This window comes from Haliotis rubra, unplaced genomic scaffold (genome assembly GCF_003918875.1).
Source record: "Haliotis rubra isolate DU_JTF1 unplaced genomic scaffold, ASM391887v1 Scf409, whole genome shotgun sequence".
Classification (NCBI taxonomy): domain Eukaryota; kingdom Metazoa; phylum Mollusca; class Gastropoda; order Lepetellida; family Haliotidae; genus Haliotis; species Haliotis rubra.
Window position 1 is genome coordinate 342,496 of NW_025767090.1, and position 25,718 is coordinate 368,213.

Sequence of the window (25,718 nt, forward strand, 5' to 3'; positions counted from 1 at the left end):
CAGATTCATCAATGTCCAATGAGGTGGAGTTAATTCATCAGATTGATTCTGTGTTTAATAACTGGTGTCCAGCAAGTATTTCTGTCCACTAATTATTGGTGTTATTGAACCTCCTGTTACCTGTTTAGACAGCCCGTAATGCCATCAGTCTGGATAGTCAGATCTTCATCTACTCATCATTAACACAGTGCAGACTGGATAGTGTCAGTGGTAGAAGTTCATAGAACCTGTGAAGATCCGGGGCTTCAGCAGCCCTGGCCCCGATTTCTCGAAACAAACTTAAGTCTGAGTTTTGACTTAAGTTCTAATTTGTACTCAAATTTGAGAAAACACATTTCCCAGAATGAACTGAAATCGATATTAAACTCAAACATAGTAGACAATTTGAGTTTGGTGAATAGAATACTTAAGTTTTTGGGCTTTTTATTTTAAAAAATGCAGCTGAGTTCAAAATTCAGCTTTGAGTAAAAACTTAGGTGTGTCATAAGAAGTGAGCAATTGGACTGGGTGATCAGGCTTGCTTACTTGGCTGATGCATGTCGTTGTATCCTGATTGCATACATCGGTGCTCATGATGTCAATCACTGGATTCTCGATTATTTATAGTCCGCCGACCTATAGCTGGAAACTTGTTGACTGCAGCTTGCAAACAAATGATATAACATACTGGTTTATGTGAGTGAGTGAGTTTAGTTTTACGTCGCACCCAGCAATATTCAGCTATATGGTGGCGGTCTGTAAATAATCGAGGCTGGTCCAGACAATCCAGGGATCAACAGCATGAACATCGATCTACGCAAATGGGATACGATGACATGTGTCAACCCAGTCAGTGAGCCTGACATCCCGTTAGTAGCCTCGTACGACAAGCTTGGGTTACTGAAGATCAATTCTAACCCGGATCTTCACAGGTAACTGGTTCATGTCTTCCTGACTACCGTGGATAGTGCTTCTGCCAAGAGAAGGTCTGTAGGTCAGTTCTGGCTGTGTCATAACAGATGATGGTACTTATTACCCTGCCTGGAGCTCAGCATTAAGGGCATAAAACAAGCACCTGTTGCACAGTGGGGATACTGCATTGGAGCAGGATAGCCATGTTAACCCGTGGCATGGTATCTTGATGGGCTGAGACTATCAAAATCGGCAATAGTCCAGACTAATTAAGGTGGTGGGTTCGAAACTTGGTTCTCCAAAACAGAAGCCCATTTGTGGTGTTCCCTTGTGGTGTTCCCCTTGTGGTGTTCCCTTGTGGTGTTCCCTTGTGGTACTCCTGAACTATGTTTCCAAGTCTGTCAGTACCAGCTCCGTGCTTGTGGGTTTAACGAACTGGTAGTCTGAGACCTGGTTTTCTTCCCACAATAAACTGACATTTTGTTATGTAACTGGAATACTGTGCAAAGCTATTTTTTAACCATACTGAATAAAATATTTTAGATATGTATTACAAGTAATGCACACTCATGCACATCTCCGGTACACCGTGGTGGTCATGGTCTTAGACACCGTTTCAGCTTGCCGCTACTGTTCAAGGCTACTTCCTGTAAAGATACCTTATTGTATTGATCATTGCCAGACAATGAAGGGGTTGTAAAGTCCGAGGTCTCGGACCAGTGCATTTATTAATGGGACCAAGCAATTTATTCATTAACCTGTCCAATGGACCAGTCAGTTTTGTTCAATTTATTTGGTTTTCTTGTGCTGAACAGAAATTTTGACTATTCGATGGTTATGGAAAGAAAACATATCATTACTTGCCATTCTTAGCTGAAAGTATATTACAGCTAAAAAACGATAATTATCAAAAGATATGCTTGAATTTTTCATGGAATTTATATTTTGAATGTATAATGAATGTATACCAAACAGTATTTCCTGTTCTCATTGGGGCGGTGGGGTAGCCTAGTGGTTAAAGCGGTGGGGTAGCCTAGTGGTTCGATTCCCCACATGGGTACAATGTGTGAAGCCCATTGTCACACCAAAGACCTGGGTGCGAAATATTGCTACAGTGGGTACTAAATGTGTGAAGCCCACTCACTTCTGGTGTTCCCTCACTGTGATATTGCTGAAATATTGCTCAAAAGCTGTGTACTCAAACTCAAACTCACTCACTCACTCACTCACCACTCACTCCTGTTCTCATTGTACAAAGTTGTCCTGAAACTCCACATTACACTATGTAGGGATGATTAAGTTTGTTGAATTTCTGTAAGGTAATGTACCCCTAACTACTAATATCAGTGGGTATATGTCAAGACGGCACCTCCTTTGTTGCAAAGAACAGATGCTCATATGAAAATCGCTCTTTCTGTTCGTGCGGTCTTTTCACTGCTTGTTAATAAGCACCTGACCTTTGAATATAGAGCCTAGCCAGGTTTAACGGTTGTAAGATCTAGTGTACGTAGTGGCAAGTCAGAAATTAGCAAGACATGACAGCAATACCTACATTAAGGTAATAGCTGTGTGGAGCTTTGAATAGGTAAGAATGTGTGCGGACGTAGAAGCAGCTAGGCACAAATTGTGTTTTTATTATCTTGATCCAAATAAGCCATCATTACTGACGATAGCGTCCAAACTCGCATTGAGCTCATACGGAGGTCGCTGAAGCATGTAAACTGTTGTAACTTTGTCTGTCTCCTTTCATACCTCCACCCCATTAAATTTATTCACCTTCAACAAACCACTCCACTCTTCAGTGACTGTGTTTTTAACCTGTAAAATACAGTTCAGGAATTCTGAGTGTCGTCCCAACACTAAGCCTGGCCTAGCTTTATGTCTGTGGTGAATAGACCCTTTGAAAGGCGAGGTATATGCCGTCTGCCTGGGTTTTCAAAGACAGCGTATATCAGTATAGACTGGTGACCTGCCCCTGTGAAAGCACCGGGCCTATTAGAGGGGGGAGCGAGTATATTCCTCCCTTGCAGGGGTCATCTCCCCGACCTCCAGCTCACAAACCCTATCCAGGGAGTCAATGGAACAAGGCTCTAAAAATAGCGCGGATTCGTGTGTTGAGATAGTGGCGTTTATTGATATGAGTAGAATACAACTATACAAAAGTGTACCAATCTGTCACTGGTGTGATTTATACTGGCTTGGTTTTGTTGCTTGCAAGTCGGCCTGTTGGCGTAACCCGTGTCCTCTCCCTCGTTGCTTTGTTTATTGACAAAAGGAGGACCATGTGATCACTGGATGTCGTAAAGGACTCCTGGTACTTATTTCCAACAGACCTTTTGCCACCCCGACAGATTATAAGTGTTACAGCAGCCAGGGATGGAGCGGAGTGGAGGCAAGGATGATGTTGTATGCAATCAGTGTACGGGGCAGGTGAGTTCCCCTTGGTGTCCGTAAAGGGAGGAGACGTGGGGACATTGTGTCAGTTCATTGTAATCATAGGGTGTTATGACCAAGTATGCCCAAGTAGATGTGATAATTTGACGTTGATATTGTAGGTCACGTGTAGTGCAGGTGTTTACAGAGGGCAGCAGAGTGCAGTTCGTGGAGGAAGGGGGGCACATGGTGGGGGTTTCAAATAATGCGGTTCACATTTACAAGCTGAGTTAAAGGAACAGTTTGACACTGGTACTGGATGTCATGAAGTTTGGTGATTTGTGGAGGAGAAGACGGAAGTTCTCACTGTTAGTTCACTAACACAGTTTCTGTGAGGAGTTATCTGGATGGAATGGAGTGACAATATGAACAACAAGTGACAGGTGTTGATAACACGGGAAGGGGGAAAGGAGAGGGGGAAGTAGGTCAACAGGATGAATGTAAGAGGAGGAAGAAAGTTGGGAAGGAGGAATATTTCAAGAATACTGATCCAAATTTTTGTCATATTTTATAACTTTTTTTACTTTTAAATTGTTATATTTTTAATTTAAAAAGTTGGGGTTCTTTTTGTAAAGTAATGAATAAGAATTGGATAATTATTCATTTTGACTTACTACTATGAAGTAATATATATATTGGACATGAAATTAGATTTGATTGTTTTTTAAGTGACTATGAATTTCAAGAATTTAATATTTGAGTGTTTAGTAATTTAACATGTATTATGTTGACTATGTCAGTATACAGAAAATTTCATATATATTAAAAAACAAAATTGATAGTAATTGTATATAAACCATTAGATAACTGAAAAAGTATGTCTGATATTTGCTTAACACAAATGTACAATAATCAACATATGTATATTACCATGTCTTGAGGCATCAGTCAAGAAAAGAGCAATTTTTGTTCACTGTACACAAATTATGTATCTGTATGTTAAAATGGCTGGCTCCTTGCAGAAGAAACTCATAGCATTTAAGATTAGAGTGATGTATCCATCACTGAATTTGGTTCCACTCTTACCGATTAATCATGTGGCTTATCCGAGACAAAGAAGTTTCATCAAGGAAATTGGGCCCTGTGTACAGGATATGCTTTAAGCTTGATACAGCTAAATCAAAGTGCAGTCCAAACTAAAAAATATTGATCAGAGTGTAAGTTAGGATGTGTTATGTGGGGTCGCACTGTTTCATAGTTGACACTCCAAGTGCAAAAGGTGCATTACGAAATTTATTGTCAGATAAATGTGTTATATGTAATTGTAGATTTAGGTTAACATCTTGCCCTGACAGTGTTGAGGGTGTTGGGGTCAAAGAGGTGCTATGTAGAGGCTTATTAAGAGCTAGTTGGTGAATACGGTCTGCACGGAGCCCTTTGCTTCATGTACTAGGTTATTGACGTGTTTATCTGTCATAAATCTATGTCATATGTATGTAGGGAGGTGAATAAGTGCTACTTGTTTAATGGCAACATACTATAACTCGTACCACAGTTTTCAAGACGTTGAATAGCATCACAGAGAGGATATATAGAATTTTAGTGTGAGTGAGTTAACATTCTGGTCACATTGACAGTATTTCAGCCAGAGAGTGACCAAAACAAGTTATACATTCATGACACAAGTTGAGAACATTAAAACATGTAGAAGAATTATAGTTCCCTAGGATGTAAGACAGATAATGGTGAAGTAGCATGTTTCTCAAACCGATTTGTGTGTTATGGTTTGGTTCCCTGTGATCTCATTGCATGATTTTCCATTTCCATGGCGATGTACTGAAAGTCTTTGTGTCAATGGTCAACTGAAACTGTAATTACAATTAGCTGAAGTAAGTTTAAATAACGAGAAATGTTAACCATGTTTATAAGGAACCTGCTGATCACATACTGAGGGACATAGCAAACCTTCTTGGCTTCTAGGTCCTCACCTTTTGCTCTATATATTGGTTATAATGTGTGAGTGAGTGAGTTATTTTTATGCTGCTTTTAGCAAATTCAACAATATCACGGCGGGGGTCAACAGAAATGGGCTTCACACATTGTAACCATATGGGGAATCAAACATGGGTCTTTGGTGGGCGAGCAATGCTTTAACCACAAGGCTACCCCACCGCCCCTGTAATGCATGTAACAAAGTTTAGTTGTAATGAACTACAATTAGTGGTTCCTTTGAGTTTGATTTAACTGGCCGCCACAATAACCAGTTAGCGATATTTTCATATCTCAATAAACATGAAAAATATATGTTGTACATGTTTTGTTTTTTGTATAAGTTGCTTTACGAATGTTTTTTACTAAAATTCAATGTAGATTGTTCGGGAGGAAAAGAAGAAACATACATTTTCAATTTCCTGTTAAGTAGTACAACTGATGAATGAAAAACAAACTTCATGGAAGTATGATTGCAAAATGAAACTGAAAGATAATTCATTGTGTTTTTGTTTTTTGTTAGATTGAAGATATTTATAACTATTGTTCACCATTCCGATGAACAGTCATTAAAATATATTTTGTGTTAGTTTTCCATTTCATATAATTGTAAAACATAGCCCCCAAAATTGTCAGATTTTTTACTACTGGTTATTTTTGTCAGTTAAAAAATAGAAAAGGGGAAGTAAGTTAGGGAGCATGTTACAAGGTTACTACCCATCATTCAACTGCTGGTGTAAAGTGTTCTAGGGGTGAAGGGGGTGGTAATTTGTGTATAAAGGGTCACATACCGGGGTTGTCTGATAACAAGGGCCTGACAATTTATGAGCTTGTCTGAAGGGGTTACAGGGGACAGTCCAATCCAGGCAGGCCGGCCTGGGGACATGCAGTAGTCAGAACACTTACAGAGGCTAGGGTTCTCTCAGACAAGAGACCTAGGGAGAGGAGGGTCCTTGGTATATAGTTTGGGCAGTGGGCCTAGAACAGGGGTCAGAATAAGGGTCCCGGGAATTTGCTGCAGGGTATTATGGGAGGTTGTTTATGAGAACATTTTCTGCGGTATGTCAGGAAAATATGAATTTATACAAAGAATGTCTAGAGGTTTGCAGATCATGATATTCAAAGCATAGGGCCTTGCTGAGCCAGGTCTTGACAATTACCTTTGGGCTTGGGAATTAGGAATTCTGATAATGTGTTTGGTAAATCTTTTAATGACAAAGATACTTTCATGTTTTATTGGTGGTGTTCCTTACCTCAAAGCTGGACTTCATTGTGGCTGTAAAATGGATTTAGACCCAATGGTACGCATGGTGTTACTTGATTATTATTTTACTTTAGGCTACTGTTGTTAATCCTATTTTGTGGCACTATTAAAGGTTTGTTTTATAGATTATTTGATTTTCGTTTACATTCAGTTTGAGTTTTTAAAATTATTTTCATGAATTTGATTATGACAAATACTGATATGATTATGATTCTTGTTTTAGTTCTTCAGTATTCCACAGGGCTAGTCTTCTGAGATGATTCCAAAATGACCTTCAGTTTATTAGGACCGTAGCATACTACTGATAGAAGCAAAAGATTGCGCAGTTCCTTCATAATTAGGGGCAGTGGGGTAGCCTAGTGGTTAAAGCGTTGGCTCATCACGGCGAAGACCCGGGTTTGAATCCCCACATGGGTACAATGTGTGAAGCCCATTTCTGGTGTTCCCTGCCATGATGTTGCTGGAATATTGCTAAAAGCGGCGTAAAACCAAAAACTCAGTCAGTCAGTCCATCATAATTATGTAGTAAGTCTGTCATAGTTTGACTGATAAACTGTAGTAATATGAAATAATTCCGTTATCTTTAACTATTGTTGGTAGTACAGTAATACTTGTTCCATTTTTGTCATATCACTGCCTTGGAGTTTCCTCATACTAAGACAAAATAAACATGTTTATTCAACGCTACAAAGGGACATATTAAAGCGTGTATTCTTATGCAGGGAGCTTTCCCTCACTTGGAAATGTCGCATTTGAATTAGAACATTACCTTTGAAGTAATATCATGGTTGAATTTGAAAGTGAGTCCGACTGCCTGACTGTCTTCAACCACCATCTTGGATGACAATAAGTCCAGAGGACTCGTATCAAGCTCTCACTAATAGAGCTATTATCTTTGATTATCAAAAATTGGAGTTTGTGGAAGGGAATAGCTGTCTAATTCATCTTGTTCCTGATTGCTTGGAGGGTGTTGTCAGCAGCCCAAATTGTGGTAGATGTTGTACCAGCTGTTTGTTCTCCTGGATCAGGCCAACTGGCAGCCATTGATGCTAATGATGAGCTTGTAAGGATGACACAATTAGCCCAAGAAAGTAAAGGCGTCTTTGGCCAAGACTGCTTGCATTGCTTGTGGTATTTGCTTTATGAAAATTGCTGTATTAGTGGCATACAAAATCAATTTCCCTCAGGGTACTTTCACATCGGTAGAAGTATGGTAAAAATTAGATTGTTCAAGGCCGCGATGTAAAGACATCCAGTGGAATAGATATAATTCCTTTGAAATATGGTACCGCTATTACATCATAGCCATAATTTCTTTATTTTGGCTGTCGTTGCAATTTAGGATCTTTGGATTTTCAACAGACGTACCTCTTCACTGTCAGCTTTTTGATGAGTCGTGTGGTAAAAACTAGAATGTTCAAAGTGATAATGTAAACACATCCCATGAAATAGATATGTCATTATTGAAGACAGGATTGAAAGAGTAGGTGTATTTGGACAGAAAAATCAAATCTAAAAATGTAATTGCGACATGGGTGTTCATAAACTATAGATTTTAGGAATGTATGGCCATATTCTTTTATTGCAGATTAAAAATGACAGCTCCATTTTTTTCCCGCCAGGTGTAAGAACTGTTACAATGTTGCACAGCAAATACTTCTGTTTGATTGATTGACATGTCATGCAAGGAAATCTACCTAAGGGCACATTCTGCCAGTCGTATTTGTATTAGGTGACAACTTTATGTGTTTTCAGGTTTGTGGGTGCTATCGAGTAATTGATACTTTAATTTCATTTGAAACCCATGGTTACGTTCTTTGGCATCAAGTGTCCAGTTTTACATCCAAATCTGTTTATTCACAATATTCACCAGGGTGGGGGGATAGTCAAGTGGTTAAACGGTCTGCTCGTCACGCTGAAGGTACGGGTCAGATCTTCCATATTGGTACAATGCATGAAGACAGTTTTGATGTCTTCTGCTGTGATATTGCAGGAATATTGCTAAAAGTGGCATAAAATCCAACTCATTCATTCACAAGGGCGGGGGATAACCAAGTGTTTAAGACGTCTGCTCATTACACTGAAGTTCCAGGTCAGAACTCCCATATTGGTACAATATGATATTGCAGGAATATTGCTAAAAGCGACCTAAAACCCAACTCTAAAAGTGTAACAAGGGAATTTGTTACAGTCAACACCCTCAGGGTTTTTTCACTTAAATTCGAACCTGAGATTTTGTTCACTTTGAGACTTGGGTACTGTCTCTACGAGTTGGCTTCAATCCCTTGCCTTCTATTTCAAAATTTGGGATGTGCCTCTGGTGGTCATAACAACAGCAGTAGAGCTTACCTTTTTCTGTGACACGGCTGATGCCCCAAGTGGATTCTGGATTAGAATAAGCCCCCATCCATGTATGTGATGTCGGTTCAGGTGGTCAGACCCAGTGACCCGTCTGAAAGTGTGTCTTTTTACCCAAATGGTGTGGATCATTGCTCATATCAATAAGTGGATCGTCAGGTCCAGACTCAATTATTTTCTGACTGCCTTCATAGATCTAGAAACGTAAAAAAATTCATTGTTTATTAAACATGCACTATCTAAAAAATTATGTCAAATGTTAGAGTAAATATGTATGTATATATTTATGTACATGCTTAAACCATATTGTCTATATATCATGTATCATTTTGCATTTATTGTAGACAGGCCAATGGCCTTCACACTGAAATAAATTCATTCATTCACTAACGGGATCAGGTGGTCAGACTCGCTGACTTGGTTGACATATGTCATTGTATCCCTCCTGCGTGGATCGATGCTGATGATGTTGATCACTGGATTGTTTGGTCCAGGCATTAAACAACAAGCAATCAAATAATTTAATATTGCACAGTACAAACAAGAGACAAGTCAGTGACTTTTCTGGATCTGATATTTGGCCCAAAGTCTGCATCAAATGGAATTATTATATCCCTGTTTGATGATGATTAGTTGTAACTAATCACAGGCTTTGTTGAGGTAATTTGTATTTCATTGAAGCAGGACCAATAAAGAGGAAGATGGTTTAATAAACCAGTTTCATGAACCTGGAGTATTGTTCAAAACAGCACTAGGAAAATAAATGGCCATTTGGTTGATATTTTTAAGGCAGTACTATGAAGATATATCAGATATCAGCATAATTATAGCAGATTGTATTTCAAGCTTTCCAGGGCCAGTGTGGTAGCCAGGAGGTTACACTTTTGCTTATCACACCATGGATTTGAGGTTAGATTCCAGACCATGACATTGCTGTAACATTGCTAACAGTGGTGCTCGCTCACTCTCCTCCACTCTCCACTCACACTCACTCACACTCACCACTCACTCACTCCTCCTCCACTCACTCACCCACCCACCCACACCACTCACACCACTATGTATAAGCACTCACTCACTTGATCAGACCTCCTCCTCACTCCTCTCTCCTCACTCACTCACCACTCACTCACTCACTCACTCACTCACTCACCTCAGCCCTAGTGTGACAGTGTAGATATTTTTTTTGTTTTCGGGAATGAGACTGAACACCAGATCATGTACTAAGCTGACCTCAGGAATCCTTGATCACAAAGCCCCAGACTCACTCACTCACTCACTCCTCCTCCTCCTCAGCCCTAGTGTGACAGTGTAGATATTTTTGTTACCAGATATGTATAAGCTGACCTCGGGAATCACTTGATCAGAAAAGCCCAGAGGATACAACCATATATAACCCATGTGTTGAGTATTGGATACAGTATGAAAACTATCACCCAGTGTATAACAATGTTAACACAATCCCTGTATGGATTTGTAGCGTGAATATATAGCTGATGTAGACAGCTGGAGAGGCGTAATGAAACCTACCGGCCATGGACAAGGTGTTGGGTATGTCATTAGTGTCACTTTTAACTGTGTAAACGTGTGACAGATGTACCTTGTATTGCTTCCCGTTTCCCTGACTGATGATTATTGTACATCATCATCATCATCATCATCATCATTTCCCATTCATCAGCTGGTATCCCCACGAAGGAGGGTGATATTGATTACTGCCTGTTAGGATTCATCATGGTCAACTTAAAGATGGACGGTTCTGTGTAATCGTGGTCTCTAAGGTGAAGAAACACTTCTTGTTTTCAGTCCTGATTGCAAAACCGTTACAGCTGTCTGACATATTTTATCGACTAGTAATAAGGATTAGTGACTGACACAGCTAGCCTTCTAAAAGCCACACATTAAATGACACACATTAAACAACACAGTGGAGACATGATCAGTTTGTTTAAGAGCAGAGTGAGTAGATTCAGGTTTTGTTATCATAAAGTAGAGAAATTTCCATTTCAACAATGAAATATACCAGTCTATGCTTAAAAATGTTTTGTCCTACCAGCCCAACTTGGCTTGTCATCATTATTATTAGATTGTATTTGCATAGTTATTAGCTTGGCTCACTCACTCACTCCAAACAGAATGCATGAGACTTGGCTTCTGGCAAGTGGATGTGGCTGCAGACTGATAATATAATGAAGATGTGTCTAAGGTAGTTTAATGATGAATTGCCTTTTTTTAACTTTTTTTTTACACTTTTTCATTTTACAACATTTAATCTGTCAAAGATTATAATACCTTAGGTAATCTGCCAGACAGGTAAAGATTCCCTGGTTCTTTCATATTACCTTAGTTAATCTATCAGACAGCTAAAGATTCCCCAATTCTTTCATAATACCTTAGGTAATCTGCCAGACAGGTAAAGATTCCCTGATTCTTTCATAATACCTTGCCGCCGTGATGTTGCTGGAATATTGCTAAAAGCGGCGTAAAACCAAACTCAGTCAGTCAGTCAGTCATAATACCTTAGGTAATCTTTCAGACAGGTATACATTCCCTGATTCTTTCATAATACCGTAGCTAATATGTCAAACAGGTAAAGATTCCCCCAATTGTTTTGTATTACCTTAATTAATGTCTTAGACAGGTAAAGATCCCCCCTTGATTCTTGTAAGGATGTTTACAAAGTTGATCCAAATCTGCTGTCAGTATCATGTCAGCGTGTAATACAGGGTAACCTTGATTCATGCACTATCATTGCTTTGTGTTTCTTACGTGACATTCAAAACAGACTCAAGCATAAATAAATGAACGGATAATCCGTTCTAGGTATTTGCAACTGTACAATGATTTGAATGACACAATGCTAAAAATAACCAGCGAGTCATACTAAATAGCTGTTAACCGATTATACAACGATGCATAATTAATGGAAAGATATGACCACCTGAAACTGAATAGTGAAACCAACATTAATACGAGAATAAAAAACAGTAAAATTTGCGCAGCAAATGTCATTGAAAGCTATCCATGAATTTAACTTGCTTTGTGTTTCTTACGTGACATTCAAAACAGACTCAAGCATAAATAAATGAACGGATAATCCGTTCTAGGTATTTGCAACTGTACAATGATTTGAATGACACAATGCTAAAAATAACCAGCGAGTCATACTAAATAGCTGTTAACCGATTATACAACGATGCATAATTAATGGAAAGATATGACCACCTGAAACTGAATAGTGAAACCAACATTAATACGAGAATAAAAAACAGTAAAATTTGAGCAGCAAATGTCATTGAAAGCTATCCATGAATTTAACATTATTGACATTTAATGTTCAGAAAGAAATGATGTACTCGTGGTGATAGATATGATATTATGAATTTCTTCAGCTACACTGATCCTGTGGTGATAGATATGATATTATGAATTTCTTCAGCTACACTGATCCTTTGTTTATAAAATATGAAAGCTAACTGACATGTGGGATTTGACACCGAATCATTTCTTTGATAAGCTACACAAAGTCGTACCCTAAGAATGAATACAGAACCGTATGGATTAATCTATCAGGCGTTACAGTTAAGATCAATAATTCGACATTTCAGCAGACATGTGTTCTCTTACTGCCGTCGTCTGTTGAACAACTGTGCGGAAATCTATCGCAACACACATGCTGTCGCGGGACAAACATAAGTACCATGACATGGCTTTTTTAGCAACGATGGTAAATATTAAGTGTAAGTTTGCATAGGTTGGGAGAGTATCGGGTGACTTGAATCAAGTCTAGTCAGGTTTGCATTTAGCTTTGGCAGAAGGAGGAATATCCATTACACATAATGATATAGAGCATAAACAATTTGTGAAGTGAATGGAATGATGGACAGAACATCTTGCAGGTGGAGCAGCATACCCATAACTAATGATATACAGTATATAGAGGTATAAGGAGAAGGGATTGGTGCCCTAAAGAATGTGTGTTGCTAAAATATGTATCAGAACTGATGATGGCAAATTATGGATACTAAAGCACCTCACCTCACCTCACCCCCTCGACCTCACCCTCAACTGGGGCAATGGTGTAGCCTAGTTGTTAAAGCACTTGCTTGGCATGTAAAAGACCCGGGTTCAATTCTCGACATGGGTGGAAAGTGTGAAGCCCATTTCTGGTGTCCCCACAGTCCTATTGCTGGAGTATTGCTGAACCATGCTCCCTCAGCAGGGGACCGCCTCCGTGGTGTAGTGGTTAGAGCATCCGCCCGGAGAGCGGAAGGTCGCGAGTTCGATCCCCGACCGCGTCATACCAAAAGACGTTAAAATATAGTACTTGTTGGTCCCTGCCTGGCGCTCGGCATCAATGGGTACAACAAGGACTGGTCGGCTCGGAGTCAGTATAATGTGTCTGAGTGGGATATTCATGCTTCACTGCGGCGTGGTATCTCAGTGGGCTAGCACTGTAAAACCAGCTTAAGTCTGGGCTAGTACAAGCAGCCGCACATACACATACACACGCATGCACGTCGTCATATGAGCGAAATATTCTCAAGCACGACGTTAAACCCAATTTCACCTCAACGCACCCCTCAGCAGGGTAGAATTTCTTGGGCATGTCAGAAACCTACAATTGTATGTTCAAATCCCAGTTTGCTTCATTGCTTCTAAAAGGAAATACTGTTCAAAGTAGAAAACAACCCCACTCAATCAATCAATCAATGTAATTGTAGGATGAGGTATAACTTTCCAACAGTAACATTTTACTTTCCCCCTTCAACTATTGTTTAATAACACAGCACTCAGTAATATTGTCTTCATGAGTGTCGGTCTGCACAGGATACAATGACATGCAGAAACCAAGTCGCTGAGCTTGACCATCCGATGTATACAATCGCCTCTTATGGCAAGTAGGTGTTGTTGAGGATTAAGTCTAACCTGGATCTCCACAAGAGAAGCGCTGGTTGCTGAAGTCCAAATCTTATTTTGATATTTGGGGTTACAAGTATGGGTTCCTGAATACTAAGTGTCACGCATATCTGTTTTCCCATTGCAATTCTTGTTTTGCCATGGGCAGTGGGGTAGCCTTGTGGTTAAAGCGTTAGCTCGTCACTTGGGTTCAGTTCCCCATATGGGTACATTGTGTGAAACCTATTTTTGGTGTCCCCCACCCTGATATTGCTAAATATTGCTAAAAGCGGCTCAAAATAATACTCACTAACTCTTGTCTGGACCTACCCAGACTCACCGCGATATATACTGAATACTGTGAATGTAGACATTAAACCCTCTCACTCCCTCACTCACTGGCAGACTCTTCAGATTAAAGAAATACATCAAATGGATTCGGAGGCAGCAAATTTTCCGAAATTTGTGTTGGTAACTTGCCAAATGTTTCTTTACTTTAGTGTACATAATTTTTGTTGCAACATGCTTCTGTGTGAGATTGTAAGAGGAGAAGGGTTTTTTAAATCCAAGTATGTAGAACCACACCTTTAGTTTTCTGTGTGGAAATACTGGATATATTTATACCTTTGTGGTTAAGAAGTGATGTTCGTATTATTTTTCTGCAATATATTTCTACCATTTTTACATATAAGTATCAATTAAATTAGATTAATTCTTTCCATTGTTTTCATTTGTGTACCTGTAATAATTGATTGGCTTCTTTTCAAAACATGAGACAGGTTGTTACAAGTACTGTATTAAAGTTAGGAGGGTGTTTCTGTACATCTTATAACAAATTGTTGTACTGCTCACTGCATTGTTGGATAAGTGCAAACAGACATCTTCTGTAAACAAGATTGTGGCTGTTCCTAGACTTGCCGAAAGATTCCTGCACACTCGCTCCTCTAGATTACAATACATCTCCCAGTTTAATCATCTTGATACTCAGCTCATCATCAAGATTTGCACTCCGGTGTTTGTTTACCTGACTCCCATGTTTAACACCATGGTAACAGATAGTTCTGATGCAGGCGCTGTTAGTAGAACGGCTGGCAGTAAGTCTAGGGGATACGAAACACCAACAGGTGCTTGCTGTGTATGTTTGCTGTCTGACAGCACGGAGTCGGTTGTTACCTGTGCAACACTCTCAACTCAGAGCTCCATACTTGAGACTATACAAGACGAGAAAATCCATACTATGTGCACCAGTGATTAGGCAGGGAACACTAGCATTTCAGAGGTGTATTTGCCATGTGGACATTTTTAGGTACAGCTTTGAATGTGGGGATCCTGGATCTGAATTCATACCAGGTACTTCATGTTTCTCAAAACGGCATGGATAATTGGGATCACGCCCTGTGAATCCTGTTAATATTCTTGACAAAAAGAGCAGTAGGGTGGCTGGTTGGTTAAGCGTTTACTGATCACTGCAAGGGCCTGAGTTCGATTCCCAGATCCTGGTGACATTACAGGTATATTGCTGAAAGCAGAGTGCAGTGTGTGAAATTTATGCTGGTCCTGTGGTCCCTGGCTAGTAAAAATTCATCAGGACCACTAAATGATATGTTTTGTGAATTTTGTATTGATAGTTAAGTAAATCTATGATTTTTATTTTGGACCAGTGAAGTACAGACAGGACCACTAATTATTGTCCACTCACTGGTCCTGTGGTTTAGTGGGAAATTTTTGAAAGGTTTCTATCCCTGGAGTGACAACCACTTCACTCACTCATTCACTCACTCTCGACTAGTTATGTACATGATAGAATGATATGTGTGAGGCATTGAACCCTGATGGTGTTGGCTGTTGATCGTGTTTACAGTCATGACTGTTGATCGTGTTTACAGTCATGGCTGTTGATCGTGTTTACAGTCATGGCTGTTGATCGTGTTTACAGTCATGGCTGTTGATCGTGTTTACAGTCATGGCTGTTGATCGTGTTTACAGTCATGGCTGTTGATCGTGTTTACAGTCATGGCTGTTGATCGTGTTTACAGTCATGTTTCATGTCTTGTATTCACTTGAATATCTGGGGTAGCCGAGTGGTTAAAGTGTCCGCTCGTCACGCTGAAGACCCGGGTTCAATTCCCCACATGTGTACAATATGTGAAGCCCATTTCTGGTGTCCCCTGCCGTGATATTGCTGGAATAGTGCTAAAAGCGGCGTAAAACCAAACTCACTCACTCACTCACTCACTCACTCACTTGAATATCTGCAGTCCTTTGTGAGATTGGAATATTGCAGATTGTGACTTAGAACTAACATTCAATCACCTCTTCATTGTCACTGGTTGTTATCGTCACACTCAGACATATTCCAGCTACATGGGGGCGGTGGTGTAGCCTTGTGGTTAAAGAGTTTGCTCGTCACGCTGAAGATCCTGATTCGATTCCCCACATGGGTACAATGTGTGAAGCCCATTTCTGGTCTCCCCTGCTGTGATATTGCTGGAATATGTCTAAAAGCGGCGTAAAGCCAAACTCACTCACTCACTCCAGCTACATGAGAAGAGTTTGTAAATTATTGAGAGATTGATACCATGAGCATCAGATTACGTTCACATGGATCAAGCAAGTTGACCAATCTCCATCCACCCCATCCCCTCTTACAAGCAAGTCGACCAATCTCCATCCACCCGATCCCCTCTTACAAGCAAGTCGACCAATCTCCATCCACCAAGTTGACCAATCTCCATCCACCCCATCCCCTCTTACAAGCAAGTCGACCAATCTCCATCCACCCGATCCCCTCTTACAAGCAAGTCGACCAATCTCCATCCACCCGATCCCCTCTTACAAGCAAGTCGACCAATCTCCATCCACCCTCCAAGCGATCCCCTCTTACAAGCAAGTCGACCAATCTCCATCCACCCGATCCCCACTTACAAGCAAGTCGACCAATCTCCATCCACCCGTTTTTGCTGCAGACCGGTTCCAATCAGGATAATCACAGCGATGTTAACAGTACTTTTGCGAGAGACATGGAAGTAGTCTAGTGGTTAAGGTGGTTGCCCTGCAACCCAAATATCCCGGTTTTATTCCAGCATACAGCTTGTTAATCCATTCTAATTGTTTATGCCATTCTCGGAGAGATGACTTCACATCTAACTCATTGCTAAGCAGGGAAACAAAAAGTACTTCTTTAAACATCTGTTGAGATGATTTCCTTTTCTATGATGATCTGGGGTTTTTTAAATGCTCAATGTTTGAGAGGGATATCGAGTTATTTCATACTGTCACAATAAAGAGCGAAACTGGTATATTTGAATTGTGTTCTTCATTTTCTGGACTTTGATTAAGCTGAACACACTCTATTTGACTTGAAAACTCGTGCTGATGGCTACGTTTCAAAGTAACCAATCACATCCATTCAGATCCAATCTTAATAGCATCCCTTTTAAACGCAGAGCAGTATATATAAATTTTCGAGGTTTTTCATCAGTCGGAACTTGGGAGCAAAATGATGTGATATATTTACTGTCATTTTGAAGCATAAATTCTTTATTCTGAAATCTTTATGTGTTTTTATAAGACATAGTCTTGCATTATCAAGTTTCCCAAAGGTAACCTTTAATGTAATCTATTCTTGTATATATTTTTTCAGAAATTCATGTTTTTTCAATAAACCCTCGTAGTCTGTGCCTTTCCATGGGATTCCAATGGTGGCGCCACAAACGTCATTTGAATAAAGTTTGTTTACTTGCCAAGTTTTGATTAGAGACATATTGAGTCATAATCACATAATCACTGATGAAATTCAAAATTATTCTCAATAAGTTAGGGATATCCAGTCAGCCATTATGGCCTAAACTTCATCTTGTTACGACTGCAGTTGCGTGGTTGCTGAGCTGTAGTTGGTAAAATTTACAAATTTCTGTTTGATTAGCGATGAATAGATATCTTTCAGCCATTGAGTGTGTTATTAACATAAAAAGCTGTCATTTTACACTCGCTGAGATATTTGCTTTTACTGCAAAATCTCAAATCGGCAGTGTCTTGTCATTACAAGCGCTGCGATCGATATCATGATTTGGTTTCCTGTTGATCTCGTGTCATATTTCCACCAGAATGTTGTCGGTGAATCTGACTTCGGTACGTCATACCTGTACAGGCTTAAATCAGACATCCTTTGTAGTGGCGAACCCCATGTTGTTAAAACCACCCATTGTGAAACCTATCTTCGCCAATTTTAGGTGCAATTTTGCTAAGGAGAGAGTAATGTGACTTTCCGATATCTTCAGCCTGGGTGGGATGACTTGGGGAATACATACACCCATCTTCACTTCCTGGTAGGCGAATATCAGCTTTAATTAACAATAGTCTAGTGATGAGGACTCCTCTCTTCTGCCAGTGTGCGCAGCCTTCTGAAATTGATTTCATTGCGAAATAGAGGCTTCTCTGCGCCAGAGAAATTGACGCTAAATAGATGGGGAGCATCTTGTTTCTAGCGTCTAAAAAGTGGACTGTGATGCTGCCGTGAACTCGAAGATGCCACTTGACGTGGGATTGTGTTTGGATCGGATTGCGATCCTGGCGAGGGATGCCGGCATTAGCGCAAATTACTTTCCATTTTCTATACGCGACTAGAGAAATGTCAACTTTGTCATAAACCACACAAGCAGCCATAGTTAGGTTCTGATAGTTTTGTCCTCCGTGCTCAATTTTGATATAAATATTTTATTTTCCCAATAACTGACAGTTTAGTATGGGCTATTTCATACATGATGTTCTCATTATGTTTGGGGAAATATTCAGAAATTGGAAATTTGATGTTGATATTGAGGTTTGTTTGAAGACATCTTGTTTATTCTATGGTGGCAGTTACTTGGGTCGTAGGAACTGTATGATTGAGGTCGTATTTATGAAGCTATTATCTTCGACTGGATCAATACGCTAGGTTTTGTGTCCTTTTCAATTACATTGTTTGTCCAAAGAGAACCGAAGGAATGTTAAATTCAAGAGTATTAAGCATGAAAAAATAGAAATGTTTCTCAGACATTGATGCATAGCTTTAAATTTTGCACATCAGTCATTTTTATTGCTAATATTTAAAAAATTATATTTCCCAAATCATATAAAGCATACTTTGTTATCAATAGAATTAAATGTTTGACAAGTGACATTGTATTAAAGACCCAACTTTACAGTCTGTCATACAGACCTTGAAGCAAACATATCCAAGAAAACCCACGCAAGTGTAGAAAATGTGGCAAGTCTAGATTTCCACAGCTTCAGGGTCTCTTACAATAAAGAAAGTCCCAGGGCTTCTTTTAGTTAAATTTTATTTTTTTTATTATGAACTTTTTTCTGTAAAATATGTTCATTTCAGCGACTAGTGGTTAGTCTACCGACTTTAGTGTGTGTCCACTTGATTGTATTTCTCTTTCGAAAACAATTAGCCCGAGATACATTTAAAGCTTTTTATTCATCCTGATTTGTTTGTGAAAGTCGGATCATCATGTTGATTGGCTGGTAAGAGTTCAGGTGTTAATGTGAGTAGACATTTTTTTTATGTGATTAACGTTGCTTATATCATGGTAAATGTAGTTGAAGTTTGCCCATAATTATAATGTTTTGACAACAAAATTGTCCAAATGACGCATAAAATATACAGTGAAATGATAGTAAAAAAAAATATCACTATATTAAAAATAAACTACTATATTGCATCTACAGGATTTAATAACAAGTTAAAGATGTTTAATACAAACTACATTAATCCAGTTGTTCCATTTAACAAATAATCTGCATATTGTGGCCTTGCTCTACTACAGGTATTGATTCTCTATCACAGACACGTATGTTGTTGATCATCTGTGGTCAAAGTAATGTCGCATTTGCTTCATTGGCATTTGAATCCAGAGACAACCTAAAGATTTATCTTTAACTTTGAGCAGCGACACTTTTGTGATTTATTTTGTATATGTCAATTTATGCAGTAGGGGTAACCTAGTGGTTAAAGTGTTAGCTCATCACACCAAAGACCCAGGTTCGATTCCCCACATGGTTACAATGTGTGAAGCCCATTTCTGGTGTTCCCCGCCGTGATGTTGCTGGAATGTTGCTATAAGCTGCGTAACAACCATACGCACTCACATTACGCTGTTGGTATCTACCACCTGTTTCACTCCCTGCATGTGATGTTGTGATTCTGGGGACCTATCACTGCCCACATGGATGCAGTGTGTCCTGTATTTCTGATGTACCCCTGATACTGTGGTAATATTGCTGAAGGTCATGGAAAATCTCTCCCTCCTCTCAGATTGTAAGTCCTCAATCCTCAAACATGCTGCATATTGCTGTGCAGAGTTGCCTCCCTTGGGCATGCTAGAAACCAGGGCCCCGTTCCTCAAAGCGATCGTAGCGCTACAACAGTCGTAAGTCTATGTTAAAGTATGGGAGTTACGATCAACTTTGCGCTACAATCGCTTTGAGAAACGGGGCCCTGGGCCTAGATTTTCGAAGCTCTCTTAGCGCTAAGATAGTCGTAAGTGCCATACATTAACATTAACTTACGACTACCTTAGGAATAAGAGAGCTTTGAAAATCTAGGCCCTGCGTCTGTTGGTTTGAATCCAGATTTGCCTAAGATATATTATTGTAGGTTTCTCAGCACCAAGCTCATGCTGATGGTTTCACTACCAATGTGCTAAACCTCAGAGAACTGGATCATTTAAGCTGACATGTTGTGATATAACTGAAAGACTGTGAATTCAACCCAGCTCACTCTATGAGATTTAAGATTGGAACTTTTCAACCACCCTGAAATTGTTCTCCAGCTTGTTTTTCAAGCGATTGTGTGTTGGTGAAGACAACTAACTACAGAGGTGAGGTGAGGTGAAATTGGGTTTAACGTCGTGCTTGAGAATATTTTGCTCATATGACGACGTGCATGCGTTTGTATGTGTATGTGCGGCTGCTTGTACTAGCTCAGACTTACGCTGGTTTTATAGTGCTAGCCCACTGAGATACCATGCCGCAGTTAAGCATGAATACCCCACTCAGACACATTATACTGACTCGGAGCCGACCAGTCCTTGTACCCATTAATGCCGAGCGCCAGGCAGGGACCAACAAGTACCATATTTTAACGTCTTTTGGTATGACGCGGTCGGGGATCGAACCCGCGACCTTCCGCTCTCTGGGCGGACGCTCTAACCACTACACCACGGAGGCGGTCACTAACTACAGAGACCATCTTGTAGCCAGTATCTGTACTGAGACCTACGACTGATAGATTTTCAGACTCTCTACACTCGATGTCATGCAGCTCCCTGGGCCTACTGATAAATGACATATTCTATCTGTGGTACTTCTCTGGGGAAATTATTCAATAGCAAATTCAATTTTCATAATTGTTGATTACAGAGTAAACGATGATCTTTGTATCATATTCGCCTGCATCCTCTTCTATTATGTCAGCATGTGTCAATCAGAATCAGGATAATATTGCTGTCTACAGACATTTGTTTAGAGTAATTACATTAGATAGCATGGTATTACAAGTTTGTTACGATGGCCACACATCTTTTGGCAATGTTACGTTTGTTCTCTGTAGTGGAAGAACCTGCCCCAGATTTCCAAACCCAATTGCATAGATTGATACTCGTGCTGTTGATCACTGGATTATCTGGTCCAGACACAATTATTTACAGACTTCCGCCATAAAGCTGGAATTTTGCTGAGTACAGTGTTAACTAACAAACCAACTCATTTGGAATATTCTCACCAATACTGGTGAAAATGTTCCAAGAACCTAAGTATTATCAACTTGTATTCAGTGACGGGGGCGGTGGGGTAGCCTAGAGGTTAAAGCGTAGGCTCGTCACGCCGAAGACCTGGGTTTGACTCCCCACATGGGCACAATGTGTTTATCCCATTTCTGGTATCCCCGCCGTGATGTTGCTGGAATATTGCTAAAAGTGGCGTAAAACCAAACTCAGTCAGTATTCAGTGACGTGACTTGGTTCAGGATTTTTCTTTAATACAAAGACTTAGGTCTAATATCTTCTATCTATTGGATATTGGGGGCGGTGGGGTATCCTAGTGGTTAAAGCGTTGGCTCGTCACGCCGAAGACCCGGGTTTGATTCCCCACATGGGCACAATGTGTTTATCCCATTACTGGTGTCCCCCGCCATGATATTGCTGGGATATTGCTAAAAGCGGCGTAAAACTAAACTCAGTCAGTATTGGATATTGTTATGTACTAGTTTAAAAAACAACTTCTGTACTTGGTTTAAGTACAACAGTGTCAACATGTGTTATTTATTCTAATTGTTAATGTATAACATGTTCAAGTCGCTATTTGCTTGAAATAATGCCAGTGACTGTGACTTTGAAGACTCCGTTGTTTCTATCTGTTCGTGTGGGTTAGATAGCTAAGATTATTCTCACCATGGTTACATATTTTGAAAATTAATATGAAGACCTCATAATACATAGTTGCTTTCTGTCTGACATTTACAACGGTTTACAGTTCATGGCGAGAAGAATCTCGTTTGACGTCAAACAGTTTTTGTAGCGCAATCTTAATTTCTTGCAGACCTGTCGACAGGGGCGTGCGTATCTTATTCTGCTGTTTGGAAATCTCAAGCTTTGGTGCTAATTGATAATGTGTAATATTGTACAGAATTGTCAGATGGACAAAGATGCCATGCTTAAAATCATTAGCACGTTTGCCAAATTGGAGAACATCGTGTAATTGTTTCGTTTTTTGTCTTGAATATAGATTATTCATATAATACACAATAACTGTTTATTGAGTTGAGATTTTAAAATTCAAAACATTCAATGTACATTTATTATTCAAAATATTTTATGTGCATTTATTATTCAAAATATTTCTTTTTATCTTGCAAATGTAATACATCCCTGAAGTATAAGATGTAAATATATCACTACTACACTTTGCTTGGTGAAGAACACACTTGAGCTGCTTATTTCCGTGTCTAATAATGCATGAGTCTCCTAGAATCTAGTGTTGTCCTCTCTCCTAAAACATACATTCTTCCTTGACTATATCGAAGTCATTTAGCGGTGACTTATCATATGTCAATAGTGCATTATTAATAAGACCTCAGCTTTGGTATTCACGTCTTCATGTCCATGAAAGAGATATTACCTCGTGGAGCTACAAGAATCGGTTTCCTTGCGTACTTTCCATATTCCATTGTGAGCACCTACCGTGATAATCTTTGCTTTCATTATGGCTGCAGTAACAGTTGTTAAATCGAGATCATTTTCTGTACCTTGATTTTCATAATTGATGTTTTTGTTGACTTCCTTCATGTGAAATTGAAATGAGTAATGGCTGTTAGAAAATGTCGTCACGGTTACCATGGTTTTAGTGTTGTCTGGTAGGAAAATTATTATTCATTAACAGATTTCACTTGAGTCATTCATGACAACATTGTACTCTCGTTCCTGGACATTGTACTCTCATATCCTGGACATGGTACTCTCGTACCTGGACATGACGTCAAGTGGTAAGGCCAGATATTTCCTACCATTACACAGGTAAATAGATGACATCTTGAGAATTGAGTTTAAATATTGTTGTTTGCTTTCAGATCTGCGACTGTACAAAGAGACAAGCGGCAAGAAGGGCGCACGCAAAGACTGGGAGACGGTTTGTGTGACTCTCGCAGACTGGAAGCTCTTCCTCAGGCATTTCCGCAAAACCACCAACCCTCAGGAAATACTACTATATCACTACCTGAGGGAGGAGTTATTCCCCCTTGTGGAAGTTTCTCTCGAGGTACGTTACTGATTACATGTATTCAGAACTGATTTGGAGCTTTTATCAATGTGAAGTTTACTGTTGTATGTTTAAGAATGGTCATGGATTTAATATCAAACGAATTCTTGAAATCTTTCATTGTTATCATTATACTGGCTATGTCAATTGTCATCTGTTGGTTAAAACAGTTTTTTCTCATCAAGCTGTGTCTGAGGGGTTTGTTATCTTCCCCCTAATGTGTGAAGCTTATTCCAGTTTGAACTAAGTCTATGTTTCAATGCTTGTCAGCACTTATACCAGGGTATGAAACTCCCAAAAATTTCAGCCAGACCACAGGGCTGGTTACATGTAAAACTTGCCAACCCTGACCAAAATTTACCTGCCCACAAAAAATACTAATTTACTTAGTATAATTAAATTAATTCTTGTAAAATATTGAAATAAAATAATACCAATGCAAGAAAAGAATTAACTGTTTATTTCAGATTTGTGAGTGAATTAATAATTATTGTTATCCTGAAATATGATGAATATCTTCATATTTTTGTCTAAATTGTAACCCAACCGTCGGGCAGATGAATTTGAGATTCTGTCAGTCCGTGTTGAAAATAACCCATCCCGGGCCTCGGGCAGGCAGGTATTTCGAACGCTGTAATACTGTGACTGCTTTTCGCCAAAATTGACTTGCTTAACTTCTGGCTTTCCCGCTAAGTCAAGCTGATGTATAACTGAAATACTGTGGGGTGGGGATAGCCTAGTGGGTAAAGTGTTGTTAAACACTCATCTTGTCAAATATGTGGGTTCAATTCCAAACATTGGTGGCTGTACCCTCAAAGGGGTTAAAGTACTGTAAAATTATTGTCCTCCTGAGAGAGTACGTAAGTCCCAAAATTTTCAAAGTAAAATGTAAATTTACCATATTTTAAGCATAGTATCTTTGTTCTTTTAACTGCCGGCTACATTTTCCTTCAATCACTGCGGCTGAAGGGATGGTGTAAATCTAGCTAGGGTCCATGCAGGTAGCAAAAGTAATGTAAATCCCCATGGTTCCTAGTATGGTGATCTACCTTCAGTTGTTGGCGATCTATAGCCCGTGTTTTATACTGTATTGTCCTCTTTAATTGAAATGTTTTAGCTTTGCTCGCTAGTTTTATTCATATATGTGATTCTCTAGTATTTTTACTGTCCATCGTCGACAGGTTTTAATCTTCCAAACGTTTTCTCTTTATATTGTATAAATTGTTTTCGTCACGATATGGCTGAGATATTGCCGATGTGACGTTAAATATTAACTCACTCACTCACGCTAAACATTGGTACAATGTGGAAAGCCCATTTGTGCCATATTATTTCTGGAATATTGCTAAAAGTGGTGTACAACTATACTTACTGCTGTCTGAAACACTCATTAACCAAAGTCACTCAGATTCAGAGTTAGCTCATCATCGGAACTGTTATAGTCCCAATTACTATTGATATCGCAACAGGATATATATTGTCACATGATTGTGTAGAATTTACATCTTGAATCACTTACTATTATCTTACCTTCATGTGAAATACTGGTCATTGGTCAATGACACTTTAACAAGTTTACGTGTCACCCATCCCAGGAGGGTGACAACTGAAAAAAATATTACCCGCTGCCACGGTAACCGCCAAACTCGCTGCCAAGAAGCTGTATCACTAACAATCGTATGACGTCATAATATGCGCATGCAGTGTCCGGAGTTCGAAAACCGTTCGATTAGCTGTTTTTGAGTTCACTATGTGCAGATTTATTTTACCGACTTTCACTGCTTTATTTAAACTATTTCATACATTAAATCGTTTGCACACTCAACCTAAACATAATTAACCATTTTTATAGCAGTGTTAAGCTTGTCAGAATATGCTTCACTGATTAAAAAAAATATTCAGTCGAGAGGCTGACGCCATTTTGTTTACGTGCCATATAGTCGATAGCGATCTTTGAAATAAAATAAACTGATATTTTGAACATTTAACATGGCAGTAAGATAAATACGTTGTATGCTTCTTCCTCGGCTCGGGTGACACAGCTACAAAGAGACGTACTTCAGACTGTATTGTCCTCGAGAGAGGCATACAACTTATAGAATACCCTGACATGATTTAACTTAATACTTGAGTTTGAAATCACGTT

General features: G+C 39.4%; 1 protein-coding gene across 1 annotated transcript in view; it reads left to right on the forward strand.

Annotated features, from left to right (window-relative positions):
* The window catches only part of LOC124287950 (trithorax group protein osa-like), a 153,800-nt gene that overhangs the window by 116,542 nt on the left and 11,540 nt on the right, over window positions 1–25,718 (forward strand). Inside the window, 1 exon segment of the mRNA XM_046724444.1 lies at window positions 23,385–23,572. Within this exon segment, the coding sequence (XP_046580400.1) occupies window positions 23,385–23,572 (188 nt within the window).